General features: G+C 38.2%; 2 protein-coding genes across 4 annotated transcripts; both read left to right on the forward strand.

Moving 5' to 3' along the window:
* Positions 1-4,262: 4,262 nt before the first annotated feature.
* On the forward strand, positions 4,263-7,365 carry LOC132905223 (leucine-rich repeat-containing protein 57). Its single transcript, XM_060956305.1, has one exon. The coding sequence runs from the start codon at positions 5,093-5,095 to the stop codon at positions 5,807-5,809; it is 717 nt and encodes a 238-aa protein (XP_060812288.1). The 5' UTR covers positions 4,263-5,092; the 3' UTR covers positions 5,810-7,365.
* Positions 7,366-7,790: 425 nt separating this feature from the next.
* On the forward strand, positions 7,791-14,278 carry LOC132905210 (polycomb protein Pcl). 3 transcript variants are annotated; one of them, XM_060956282.1, is made up of 11 exons: positions 7,791-8,328; positions 8,709-8,843; positions 9,424-9,569; positions 9,748-9,948; positions 10,047-10,238; positions 10,424-10,596; positions 10,679-10,874; positions 10,990-11,231; positions 11,351-11,542; positions 11,631-11,847; positions 11,970-14,278. In XM_060956282.1, the coding sequence occupies exons 3-11, from the start codon at positions 9,438-9,440 to the stop codon at positions 12,900-12,902; spliced, it is 2,478 nt and encodes an 825-aa protein (XP_060812265.1). In that variant the 5' UTR covers positions 7,791-8,328; positions 8,709-8,843; positions 9,424-9,437; the 3' UTR covers positions 12,903-14,278. The 3 variants fall into 3 exon arrangements, with proteins under 3 accessions (XP_060812265.1, XP_060812264.1, XP_060812263.1); XM_060956281.1 differs by having other exon boundaries at positions 8,709-8,833; XM_060956280.1 differs by lacking the exon at positions 8,709-8,843.
* The last annotated feature ends 561 nt before the right edge of the window (positions 14,279-14,839 follow it).

Here is a 14,839-nt window from a genome sequence, read left to right on the forward strand (position 1 = left end):
TCGACTGGTTTTCGCACGTGCACGTTCCCCTCTAATCCGTGTACCGAGATATCACGTTTGCTCGGCGAAACGTGAAAACAGATGCATATTCATGAATCGTCGGTGAATGTACCATGCACACGCTACAGATCCCCGGTCTCTTCCTCACGCTGCATCGCATCGGTGCTTGATATACAGATGTATGCGGTATACGAGACCTACAACGTTTGCCCCTGTGGCCTCGCGTCGAGGATAGCTGCCGATGGGATCGAGGATCGAGAAACACGAGCATCTAAGAATCTAATCCTAAACCCGATCATCCCCTTGTAGTACGATCGTTGATGACCAACTGTCTATGCATATGTGTACACGCGTCTAATATAACGTATAGGATTTGTTTCCTATTCCTGACGCTGTTTATGGTATAATGTATGCGCGGTGTTTGCTTCTTGACCATCTTTACTCGAGAAATATAATCGATATCGTCGACGGGACACTCTTCGATGAATTACTTACTTCGTAAAGTCAGCGGTCTGCCACGTTGGTTGGATATCGCGGACTAAAGTTGAAATTCCTGTGACAAAGGGAAAAGAAAGAGAAGAAACAGATAAAAGAAAGGAAAAAGCGGAAAGAAGAGGAAATCATTCGTTCGCCGAAATCTCATCTTTCCAGCCGTAAGACGCGCACTGTTACATGCCAGGAGTACGTACCCTATATTTCCCTGTGTCCTGTTCTCACCGAGGAGATCCAGCAGGAGAGCGTAACTGACAAAACGGCTGGACCCCGCATATACAATGTCAACAGAGCAGAAAGGAGAAAGGCCAGAGAACGCGTAGAATTTAATCGCAGTTCGATCTAGCGCACGTTCTTACCTTTCCTTCTTCGCTCTCGCCTTCCTCCCTTTCTTTTTCCAGACAAAGACAAAGTCGTTTAATCTGCTCAAGCATCGCCGGCTGCGGGCATTTACGCGACACACCATAGAATTATTTCAACGAACCAGCCGGTCTAGCTGGAAATTTAACGAGAGTACGCTTTTCATCAGGAATTCCCTGGCAAAACCGTGGATTTATTATTGACCGAGTTCGCAGTGTCCGGTTCGTCTAACCGAGAGGGTACAATTTCTCCTCTTCTCCAACGTTCTTCTGTTTTTATGGCTATGGTAATTGTTCTACGGGAGTATTTATTCCTTAATATTTATTCCTTTATTCCGAAATGCGAGCTTGCGATGTTTCGCCGAGAAGAGACTCGATCGTCCGCGGTGCGTTTCTTGGTAACGAGAATTTTCTTTCTCGTTACACGTAAGTATTGTAGTAACTGGTAAAAACGAAACGAACCACCTTTCCGAGACGTTGCGTTGGCGATAATCTATCGGAGTAGCTGGGTGAAATACCCGATGAATTATGAAATGAATTATAGTTTGTTACTTAGAGAGACTAGGCTCTTATATTATATATAAGCCTTAAGAAAGATTATTCGTCGTCATTCTTCGTATGATCTTTCGGTTCGGGTAACCTTTCACCTTTCGGTTGGACCAGCTTCGCTTTTCGATCCTTTACCAAAAAGAGTAACTAGAAAAATAGAATTTTTCCGAGAAACGTGTTTATACGATAACGTAATGATATTTTTAAAAAAAGGCTGTTCTATCGTGACACAATTGTATTTTGTTTCCCACGATTTTAGTCAAATCTCAAGTAACTCATACGATTCAAGATGAAATTCTTCGTGATCAAATTCTTGAAAAATATATTTCTCTATATTTTTACGCTTGTTCTTGTTTCGTTGTCAAATTGTTGATCGATCGATCGAGTTGATTTATGATAAAAAGAAAAAAAAAAAAAACATTTAAAATACGTAGAAAAGGAATGCATATAACGTACATGTAATGTTCTAATGTAATAGATCAGGTGGAACAAAGTTGTTGTTACTTTCGACGACTTGACGCGATGTATGTAAAAGTGTATTAAAAGTTTGTTAATCGATAATAACTGTAACTTTGTTGACGCCCTTTTCTCCGCGTAACGTTTGTAACCCCTCGGATAGATCCGGCGAATTTATTTTTCAGATGCGAGAGACCATGCCAGAACATGACAGACACTCCACGATTTCAACCGGGAACAAATCAACTCGCATTAAACACAATTACCCAGCGACAGATGACGTAGGGCATATACCGAGTTAGTTGCTGCTACTAGCTATCCGGCAAATTGATCAAGCTGCCTTTACTTGAAGAATATCTAACAGTCGCCGGTCCTACGTGGTCCAACGTATCGATCCCGATAAGTAGCACTTATTATGATAATAAAATAAAAACGTTAGATATTCTGAGGCCATTTTATTACGTTCAATTTACAATTAAAAGGAGAAAGAAAGAAATTTACATCTCCACTTTATGATAATATAAAGTCTCAAATTGCTGGCTAAATTACGTCGAATAGATAATAGCGTGTACATTTCGTTAATAATTTGTGCGTGTATTTTATCTTTATGAATATAAAGTATAAATTTTGCCCGATGTTTGTGATTCGATGGAGTATTAAAAGGCCGAGAAAACGAATCTGTGTTACACGAATAATAATAAGCAAGTTAACAGTGATGTCTGTGAACAGTTTGTTCACCCTTTATATACAATCTATGCATACCGTGTTATAATACAGTTTCAAAAGTTATCAACATTCATGCCAATGGTTATATTAATTATTTTAATTACCTTTAGAATATATACGCACTTATATTATGCACTTATGCGTAGAATATTGTTCGACATTTAGATAAATATATCTTCAGGATAGTGGGGTAAAATTTTACAGGGCGCTTGAAAATATATCGAAACATCTCAAAACCTCTGATAGACCTACGTCTCTAATAAATACGCGTATTATATATTGCGTGTCCTATTTAAATTATCTGACCACACACAATTTTCTATTAAATTTGCGTGCAACATAGTGCATATAGTAAAAGGGAACGTAACAACATAGTTACTGCTATCAATTGCACGCAGAGAGCAATCGAAATGAAAAGCCGCATGCTCGATGCAACGCGACGCGTTCCGTGTAATTTTTAAACAACGTAAACAAAGTTACGACTTCGACTTTTCGAGGCTTTAACACGTTCACTGCTGATCGGATGGAATCACGACAAATACGTATGTACGTATGTGGTTTTCCTAGAGAAAACCTATAGTTTGAGTTTGACATCGAAATTGATATGTGCTCGATACGCGTACCAACGGAAATATGAGACGTACGCGACGAACATGTTAATATCGACGCGTTCGATGCCGACCTACGTATATGTAAGTAAGTATGTAACTCTTTGTTTGAAGCGTGCGAACGCGAAGTAAAAAAACTCGCGACACGGGCAGCTGTTCGGATTACATTGGGCTCGCCCCTGGCGCGTGGACGGTTTATTGACACACTCTCCAGGCGACCGCGTATTATTACCAGTGTCGTGCATCCGCCGCGTAACGTTTTTCAAGAAAGGAAACGATTGTCGTAGCATCAGGATGAATCTCGGATCTATGGACTAAGAGAGGAAGAAAATCAACGATGCTTCCACCTCTTGTGCCATTCTTTCCACTCTTCGTGCGGTTCTTCTTTCGCTTTCGCATCATCGGGCAACATTAGTCCTTTCAGACGCAGTTTCAAAAACGTGTACCATATTCCTTCGGACGACGGATACGATATGCAATTTCCATTTATAGATTCGAACGCGAGCAACAAACTTCGTTAGTTTCGTATGAAAAATGGAATCTTTGAAATTAGAGCGATACGATGTTGATGAGTCGAACGAAAGGTGAAATTTTAAACGCGTTTACCGGGCGCAGTTACCCTTCGTTTGTAAGTGACATTCGCTGATCGTTGTCGATGTTCGTCGAAAGGTACATTACCCACGTTTCAGAAAGATGCCCGTTGTAATCGTCAATTGTAATGAAACGGGCACCTGTAGCAATGTGACACGCAACGTGCAGAAGAAAGAAAGAAGGGAGAAGGAGAAACGATAGAAGAGGCGTGCTAACGCATATGCTTTTGACGTTTCGCGTCCGGTAGCGTCCGTGAACCATTGCACTGCTAATATTTAGATTAACGCGGCAGTGACTATAGCGGCGTTCGAGGATGTTAAGCTGTGAGAAATTCTTGTGATACGCGCGTAAACGAGTAAGAATTTGACTGACAAGGGAGAAAAAGAAGAACGGCGAGGACGGCCGGGTTCCGTCGTTGTTGCGGAACATCCTATACTTACATACTTACGTACGTTCTCTTTGATCGTAGGTCATAGTACTTACACGGTATATCACTCACCTGCATGCTTCTCCGACTTCGGCGTGGAGGCCATCGCTAGCCGATAGTATGTCCTCTCGAGCCACGACACTATCTCACCATTTCTACGAATGATCGCATCGTAAACTACACACCAGTAACTGCCGCGGCGTTTTCAGTCTAATGTAAACCCAACGTGCACCGCTACATCTTCGTTTGTCAGCCATGTTTCGGGGTGCGAGCGCGCGAACCGCCATCGTGCGGTCACGATTCGAACACAACCACCATCCAGAGCAATATGGCCGGCCGACTGTCATTCGGGTGACATTTCACTCTATTTTCGATCTCGGAAGGATGTTTTCGAACGACTGATTTTTACAAGCGCAGCATGTTCTGCGATTGCACTCGCGCGAGAATAGAAACCGCGACACTGGTTAATCTGCTGCGACGATCCGCTTCATAAGTATCGCCGTGTGAAAATTAATCGGAGGAGTGGCGGCGCAACGACTGACTCTGCTACGTTGGTACAGTGGTTCGCAAAAATCATCGTCCACCGCACCGATGTGATCGAATACAGTCTGTAGCAAAATATATTTCACGGTTTAACCGTGATGAGGAGTGAGTACCGAGCAACCAACGAGAATGTATAACGAGACATTGCGTGAATTTCTTATAAGTTGAACAATCATTTGTTAAGAAAATAAAGTGAATTAGGCGAAAACCAATTTTTCCTGTTTATGCCTCTCGAAGATTGGTAGAAAGTTATTATCAAACATAAACCCGTGTAAAGACCCTCTGATATCAACAAATTGAGAACAAATATACGGGTTTATTTTTACCGATGTTAAAGTAAAATGGGCAACTCTGGCTTGAAGCAGCATTACGAAACTGCAAAGAAAACCGGAACGTTAAAATTGTCAGAGAGGAAACTCGACGAATTTCCACAAAATCTACTAGCTTTGTCGCCACTGTTACGAACATTGGATCTATCGGAGAACAAATTTGGTCATATTCCCGATGAAATTGGGAATTTCACATTATTAAAGCAGTTGAATCTTAATCATAACAAATTGACCACTTTGCCCGAAGCACTTGGAACATTGACCAAGTTAGAATGCTTAAACGCAAGTTCGAACCAAATAAAAAGTATCCCTTGGTCTTTATCTAAACTAATGCGTTTGAAACAGGTCAACTTATCTGACAATCGTATAACCGAATTTCCTCCCATGTTTTGCGAGTTAAAATTTCTGGACGTATTGGATTTATCGAAGAATCGAATTGCCGTAATTCCCGACGCGGCTGCGGCGTTACATGTGGTTGAACTTAACCTCAATCAAAATCAAATATCGACTGTATCTGACAAATTGGCGGAATGTTCGCGCCTAAAAACTTTAAGACTCGAAGAAAATTGTCTACAATTGAGCGCGATACCTACCAAAATTTTGAAAGACTCCAAGATTTCCGTTCTTTCTGTCGAAGGAAATTTATTCGAAATGAAACAATTTGCTAATCTCGATGGTTATGATAACTATATGGAAAGGTATACTGCGGTAAAAAAGAAACTGTTTTGAGAGTTATTCTATGGAATATTCATTAAGAAATTTGTTATAGACTATAATAATAATAATTACATAATTATGTTATGACGTTGAAAACAAGCCGCATCGTGTTCGTGCTATTGTATTATACTCGATATCTGCGATAGAGTAATCATAAAAATAAAATTCTTAAATTATTCGTGAGATAAAAACGTTTTTAATAAATTGATGAATGCTTTTACGGAAAAGCATTTTTATACTTAAAAAAGCAGATATATATATATATATATATATATATATATATATATATATATATATATATACAAATAATGTACATACGATATAAACATTTGTTATATTTGGTATAACATTCAGGATTTCAGGTTGTATTACATGGATTATAAAACGATGTCTAAACGATATACATTTCGTGTTACGGTATAATTCTGACAGAAATGATCATATATACGCATAATTTATGGAACGTTAGTAGAACATACAATAATAATAATAATAATAATAATAATAATAATATATTTTGCGAAAAATTTTTGCATTTTTTTTTCTTTCATGTTTCAAATAAGCAAAAACATCAATTTTAATCCCAAAATGTTCCCCATTTTGACATATCTATACATATTTCTATACGCTGCAAACTAAATTTTATAGATACAATCAAAAATATGTTTGAAGCAAACATTTCCGAAATTATTATAACCAGTTGTAATATGTAAATGTACACAAAACTTTATTATTGCGTGTATGATATTGCATGATAATATTGTGTAATCTAATTGTTTCATAAATTAAGTTTCGTAAAAATAAATTGTGCTTTTATTTTGAACTTGTAACTTTTATTACGTTTCCTAATCAATTTCTTGTCGCGTATAATTATAGTATTTACAAGTATAAATATGCAGACAAAAATTATTTTACTATTGCGAGTGAAAAACAAATGATGTTCTGCATCCCAAAATGGCGTGTCTGGTCTTTGCTTTCTGAACAGGAAGAGTTGCTGAAATTAAATAAAAAAAATCGGCAGGTGAGTTACGGGCAGAAAAAAAGTTACTTACATGCTTCAACTTCCAAGTTAGCAACCCTTCACTTGCGAATACGTGAGTAGCTTAAGTATTACTTCGTTAGGCATAAGAGATTCGTATTCCAGTCTTCTGCCGATTGGACAATTACAGCTAATTTTAGAGCGCATTCAATATCCAATGATCAGCTAATATGTGAATAACCAATAGCCAAAATGTTATCTAGCTATTGCGGCGCTTGTGCTTAGTACAACTGCTTAATATTAGAGTGGCAAAATCGTTGTTTGTACATAAACGTAATATAAAATTGATTTACAAATTCATATTTTGCATACAAGTTAATTACAAGAAGCTATCGAAATTATTATTTTTCAAAACTTGATAAAATTAGATGCGACGCATGAAGATGCTTTTTTTTCTTAAACAAATCATTGCATTTATTAACTATAGTATTTTATTTAATAGTGCTTTAAGGTCTGCTTTGGATTATTTAAAGTGTAACAAAATTTATACAGGTTTGGAGTATAGATGACGAGAATGTTGTGTATGAAAGATGTACCACTCTAATTGTTGAAAGATTGCAAGATTTCTATATTCTATATATCGTTCCAATCCCGAAATCTTCTACATTTTAAATAATTATGATAATCCCTTGTAATTATCATAATATAACAGAGTATTTAGCTACGCTGTCATCAATTGTTTATATTATACCTGTACCACAATAGAACGTCCAACTAACGACCATGGCCGTACATCAAGATTTGTATGCCCTGCGCCATGCTGTTCACGAATTTTTACACGTATACCAAAACATGATATACGATGTATGTATTTAGAACTTTTGTTAATAGCTCGTTCAGTTATTTTCTTGTGCTTGGTGACAAAGTAGGGTTGGTGAGATTGTTCCATAACAACATTTGTCGATGAAACAAACGTGCAAGGTTATAATTTAAGGCTATAGTATTCATGAAATACAATTATAAAAAACAGACTCGGAACATTGACCAACTGTCTCTGATTCTATTTGACGAGTTCCGAGATAGCGGTGTTATACCTCCTAGGCAAAAGTGTAAATGCAAGTGTAAAGCGAAGAGAAATGGGCACCGCTGTTTCGTTAGACATCCCTACGGGGAGCACTGGCACCACGGTAGGTTAGTTGAGCAGCGTAGTCTCTAGCAAGTGTTTCCCCGAATATGGCGGACGGTGGTTATTCGAATTTTCAAGGGACACAATGAAAGTGCACCGAGTTCGCGGCGGTGATGTCCGTGTCTAAGGGCGTGTGGTGATCCTGAGGGTGGCCGACGTAGATACCCGGGCGCCGCCGTGATCGTAACGGTTGCATGCGTGCCGGCGTGTCGCCATCCTGACTTCACGGGATAGGGTTTTGCCGCGCCGCGATTCTGTGTCTGAGAGCGACCGACCGTGGCGGGGCCCCCATGCTTGTAAATGGCTGACGGGAATCGGAAAATGAGGGCCGAACGTCGCGCGTGATTCGACGGCCAAGACGCTGAGGTACGACATAGAAAAGGTGTTTGGAGATCGAACGATATTCGCACGGTCTTCTGTCCTATAAACACCACCACCGGTCCAAGCACCGCCCGGTGTTAGGAGATGTTCCCGGGGGTTGTTCCTGTCTATCGTATCGCCAGTGTCTTTGTCAATTAATCGGTTTTATGGTCTCTTCTGTTCCCTTAATCGGTAGAGAATCTGATTTCATTCGACATACTTGTCATCAACGATAAAAATGTTCTCGAAAGTGTAGCCGCTCGTGCGCGACGTTTCGTCTTGTTTAGAACAGCATTTGTAGGTGCTCTCGTTCGTTAACGAGAGCGAGAGCGCGCGGACTGGTTTTTAATGAGATGCCGATCATATGGTCGTTATTTCTTTCGCAGGTATACGCGATACTTTTTTCATTCTTGTAACGTACTTATCGCCGCTTGTAATGGACACGTACATAAATGAATGATTTGGCGGACGACCATCTATTTTGCACATTTGCGTGGACCAAGCATTATGTGTACGTGCATGTAAGATTTGCATTCCTTTCGGATTTCAACAAACATTTTACAAGAAGATTGTATATTAACATGGCCTTTCATTCGAAATGTTAACCACTTTCCTAACGTAATTATCGTAATTTTACCTCGAAACATGTTCAATTTTACTTCTATAGGATGCTATTTATTTCATAAAAGGCTAATTTCCACATATATCGAGTCTGTTTTATAATTGTTTAATAACATTGAACAGCAATTTATAATGTAAATAGATATGCGGTGTAGTATTGGAGTAACTAATAATATAGAAGCCTTATCATGTTGATGTTATTATTTACTATCAAATCATAACATGTTTCTTCTATAGCATCTAATCATTTTTTATGATCTGTACATCTTATACAGTTAAACATTAATGTCAGCTTTTCTTTCAGAAATTAAACAATGTTAGATTTAAAACAATGCCATTAAAGTGTCTTTAATGAAATTCCCTTTGTAACATTTGAATCTAAAGTTAAATAACAGCTATTTCATTACATTACTTAGATATGATTCAATCGTTAATTTTATGTGTGTTAAGTTATATCGTTCTTGTTCCATGTGACCGTAGACACAGGGTAGAAAATGTCAGAGCCAGAAGAAAATCTGGCAGCGCCGGATAGCACTACGAGGGAACAAAAATTGGGTTTCTCTCATGGGGACGACGTTCTTCTTCAGCACAAAGATGGGAAATATTATCTTGGAACGGTTGTTGAGGTACATTTGTATAATATTTCTCAAATGTAGCTGATTTTCTACATTTTTCCAATAAAACATAATTACATTGTGTTTTGCTATCGGATTTAACATAGTGAGAATTTCAAAATAACTAGATAGCTAGACTACAGGTATTTAACATAGTTGGAGGAAACTCTATTGAACACTGTCTATACAGGTGGATTTGGCAAGGGAGAAATGCCTTGTCAAATTTATGGACAACACCTCCGCATGGTCCTCTGTTAAGGAGTTGACAAAGCTATCAATGCCAGATTCTGATGTTATGTGCGTTCTTTGTAAAAAATCCCAGCCCAAGACTGATAACGACATTATCGTTTGCGACAAATGTGGTCGTGGTTATCACCAACTTTGTCATCAGGTAATAGGGCAAAAAAGATTTGAAAGGGAGATGGACAGTTTGTCTGTAATTGTGTCAACACGTTATGAGATAGACTTTCAAAGCTTATGTACTTGCAGCCTCAAATATTAAAAGAAGAAACTGCAGCCGAGGCGCATTGGATGTGTAAAAGATGTATAGATAGTCAACCGCGTACGCGTGAAGTTGTAGAACCGAAAACTTCTATGGTAAAGGCAAGTATCAGAAAAGTTTGCAGTGGTAGGGACCAACCTCAGCCGCCACCAGATGATATGACAAAGTTGCCGTACGATGTAAGTATCCAAGACAATCTTTTGTAATCTTAATTTGAATAGCAAATCGATAATAATAATAATAATAACAATAATAACAACAATAACTGAACAATATCAGTCCTTTACTTGTATTTTTAAATATATTATTTTGTTGAAAAATACATTGGAATACTGATAGAATCAATAGTTAATTTTTGTTACAGCCCAATATGTTGAATTGGGATGCGCATCATAGAGTAAATGCGGAACAAATTTATTGTTATTGCGGACTCAATGGCGAATGGTATACGCAAATGTTGCAATGTGCTCGTTGCAAGCAATGGTTTCATGAAAAATGTGTCAGTTGCTTAACTTATCCTTTATACAGTGGAGATAGGTAGGTGAAAATGATGAAATCTTGGTAAAAGGGTCTCTTTCCTTATTCCTATGGTGGCTTTAATAATCGATGTTATTTATAGGTTTTATGTATTTGTGTGTTCAATGTGCAATTATGGCAAAGAATTCGTACGGCGACTGGAATTGAAATGGGTAGATCTGGTGCACCTGATGTTGTACAATTTAACTGTTTACAATGCTAAAAAGTATTATGATTTGGACACTGTTATTGTACCTTATGCCAATGATAACTGGAACACTTTGCAGCTTCCTCCACGGGTGAGATGTTTCATAGAATTTTTCCGAACGTTAAGTTCAAGATGTTTTTACTTGGTTAAAAATGTGCACAAATTAGACACCTAAAAAAATATGCGTATGTATTTGTTATTGTTAGATCAGGGATGTCAGTGCTCAAATACGCAGAGAATCTATACTAGCAATATTGACAAATAATAGGAACAGATTCAAATGTGGCAGAGAAATAAAGAAACGTACTACGATATGGGGTCTTAGAGTTAGGTTACCACCACCGTGTCCAATTGTTAATCTTCCAGCAACTGGTGTAATAGATGATTCTGTGTTACGTAGATGCTGGGGTGCTAATAAAAGACTGCAATATCTTCCTCCGCCTACAGGGTTAGTTACCGCGATATTGTTGTTTAAAATACGTACTTTAATTGTTATTGTTTTCTTCCTTCTTCTTTCCTTCTTTCCCCCTTTTTAACGACCTTGAAAGATATATCGTTTTGTTGCAGACCGATATCATTACCGGAAAGTACAAAACAATTAACTGCGTTGAAACAAAGTACAGCAGAAAACTTGGAAATTCCAGTAAATCCATCGGACGTGGTAATGCGTGGAACAATTTATCAGAACTCGGAAGCAGAACAAAGTTCGTGTCCGAGTCCAAGCCCACCGAGTCAATCGACGCAGTCCCTGAGGGAAAGGTAGGGCTCTGGTTCACTGTATCGACGAAACGTAACAACGTGTTTCCTAAAACACTTTTGATCGTTGTTATCTGTTTATTTGTTATAGGTATATTGGAGGTGGCTTTGTAAAGAAATCATTCCCGTTTCCCAAACTTAGTTTGCAAAGAAGGAGACGTTTAATGGCATTAGGAAGTTCTCGCGAAAGAATGTTGCGTAAACACAAGAAAAGAGAAAAGAGCGACGGTGCTTTGAGCAAAGCTCAGGGCGTTCGAGAAGCTAGATATAGGAAAGCGAGGAAATTATTGAAGAATGCTATAGCTAAGGTAATAGATAACAAAAAAAAAAAAAAAGAAAAAAGAAAAAAAAAGAACAGCAACATCAGGTGTAATTACTACGGGGCTCCGTACAATCGGGATTCGATCCAATTGCTCGTTATATATTGCAGAGTAAATCCCGTAACTCGGAAACATCTGATCTACCACCGACACCTCCAACTTCAGTTTCTGGTCCACCTACGCCGCCAGCCACAACTTCGGGTATATCTGAACTATCTGTGCCTAGTTCTGTGGAATTGATGCATCCTTTACCACCATCTACGCCTGCGGATACAAGTGGGGATGAAACCAGTTCAAGAGGAACCTTGGACTCCTTCATTCCACCACCCAAAGACTTTGAAGGCAAGAATAATCCTTTTAGAAATCTCAGTGATTTATTGGGTACACCTGGCAATCATCTCACTCAAACAAATTCAAGTACCCCGTCACCGTACAATCAATGTCCAATTACATTACCTCTACCGCTTACTCCTGTTATATCTCAACCGCCGGTAGTGCGGCCAGCCAAAAGACAATTATCGGAAAAAGACATTATTATAGACAGAAACGGGCAAGTTAAACGTAGACGTCAACATCGGAGAGGACGTCCATCGCAACAGCAGATACAACAGCAGTATCAGCATACTGCCAGTAAAACGGCAACCATCTTACCGGCACGTAATAACGAAATTAAAAGTGAATTTGCAAGGAATTTAAGAAGTTCGTTTAACGGTGCCTCGAGCAGTGCTAGTAGTCAAATTGGAAATTGTGTCGATTATGCCTTAAACGGGAGGAGACTAAGACAACGTCAAAACAATGACAAATTACCGCCTCCAGATCCACAACCGCAAAAGAAAGGTAGCGTACCTTCATCCCCAAAGTGTTCGCCTGTTAAACAAAGTGCGCCCGACATATCTCTGGATGATTTAAAATCATCGGTGAACATATATTTTGGAGCAGCTAATAGAATCGCTGCTGGTGAAAAGTTTGTCATCAGAGCAAAGAGGATAGGACCGAACGGTCAGACTCAATACCTAATCGAGTGGGAGGGACTTAATACTTAACAATAAATCATTTCTTTATGATTATAAATGCATTGCAATCGTATAAAATTTCCGTTAACGAATCGAGCAACAGCGATGTTACGTTGTTGCTCGATCAGTTTCAAATCTCGACGCGTAAAAGAGATGATTAGTGACAAATTGATGCAAGTCACATGCACTGCCATTCGTTACATATGTTTATGTAATAAGTATATATTAATTGGTGTACGATGTGCGACTGTTCTTGCAAATGTAAATTTTATTTCATTCGATCAAGAAACTGCGAGTCTTACGAAGAGAAGCAGTTTGCAAACAATAGTGAATATAAATTCATTGCTGGACAATGAATTTGCTTTGCCATTTGTATTTAAAGTAAAAGACCGATTCATCGATTTGTTTCGTTTCATATACCGGAAAACACGAACGTTCTCCTTTTTGTTTAATTCAAATTCTATATTCAAAATGTACCGTCCATGATTACCTTCGATGCATAAAATTCAATTAACGTTTCTACATCTATTTTTAATATAAAGCGAGGTAATAGGAGCACGCGTGAGGGAAACATTTACAAGAACAATCAGATACATTGCTTTATGAATTGTATATATTGTAGCATAGTAGTTTGACAGGAAAAAATCGAAGAATGTAAAGCAAATGTAAAAGGAGAAAGGAATCATTTGCGGCGGGTTTTGAATTCGTTAGAAATTGGCCAATCGCTCGTTTTTATAAGTTTGCGGAGCGTGCACCATGATCCCGACGAGAGAAAGAAAAAAAAAAAAAAAAAGGAAAAAAGAAAAAGATGCGAATTGAAAAACTGACAGTTGTTCCTCTCACTTGAGCTAACATACTAGCGACCGTTAGCGGTTAGTATGCGTTAAAGAGTAAATGAAAAATATGGAGTAAAGAAAAGAAAAGTAGACATCCTGCAAAGGTTATTTTTCAATACAATCGTAGAGATAGACATCGGCTCCTGTAACTTGATCTTCTTGAACCGTTGTTACGCCCACCATTTACTCATACGACAATATGACTAAAATCAAAATCATAACACGCGATCATACTGCCACAAAACAGATCTGCCACACTGCAGTTTGTCTTCTGCGTATAACTATGCGTTCGACTTGTTGTAGTATTTGACGATTCTATAGTGGCTGACATAACGGTGCAATTGCTCGTGAGCAACTTTTATTCTTTATATACGGTTCAAGATGATGAAGATGCAGTTCTAGCATTGCTCATTATTATACAAGACTAGGGGGAAAGAACTTACCTATTTCATAATAACGTACAATTTAAGGAGTCGTCGCATAGCTGAGTACGTAAGTGGTTGGCCAAAGTTATCTATGCGATAGATAACGTTGTAAATTTTCTCCATGCGTTTTTCCAGGTTAGAGAAATCAGTCTGAAGACTCGAGACGTAGCGAATCTTTATAAAAGTGTTGTTGTTACAGAAAAAAGTTAAAAGAAAGAAAAAAATGTAGGGCATGTGAAAGTATTCGTTCGCATGTAATAGAGACACGCGTAGGCAACATTTTTCCACGATTGAAGAAGAAGAAAAGTTTTTGAAGTTTCGTAAGGTGAATTTAAAAGAAAACGCTGATACAACCTGGATTGATATAATTAACGGTGAATATTCGTACAAAATCGTTTGTATCAGTATTTTTTGTCTCGTTCTCAGAGAACTTACTGATACGCATAGTAGCATACACGCATACCTATAAAGGAGGATTAAAACGTCGAACTAATTCCCAATTAAGTTCTTGTTATCGAAAGAGCTTACTAAAGGAAAAAAAACAAAGTCGGAGAAATTGCATTTCTTATACGATTATTTTTAGTTGTACAAAATTCGAGTCTATTTTTAGCTTTTAATTTGTCCCGACCGATTACGACGTTAGGAAGTAACGACGAAAAAAACTTTACTAAAGTCGTTCGGTAATCAGTCTTTCTTCAGACACTAA

This window comes from Bombus pascuorum, chromosome 3 (assembly GCF_905332965.1).
Source record: "Bombus pascuorum chromosome 3, iyBomPasc1.1, whole genome shotgun sequence".
NCBI classification, from domain to species: Eukaryota; Metazoa; Arthropoda; class Insecta; order Hymenoptera; family Apidae; genus Bombus; species Bombus pascuorum.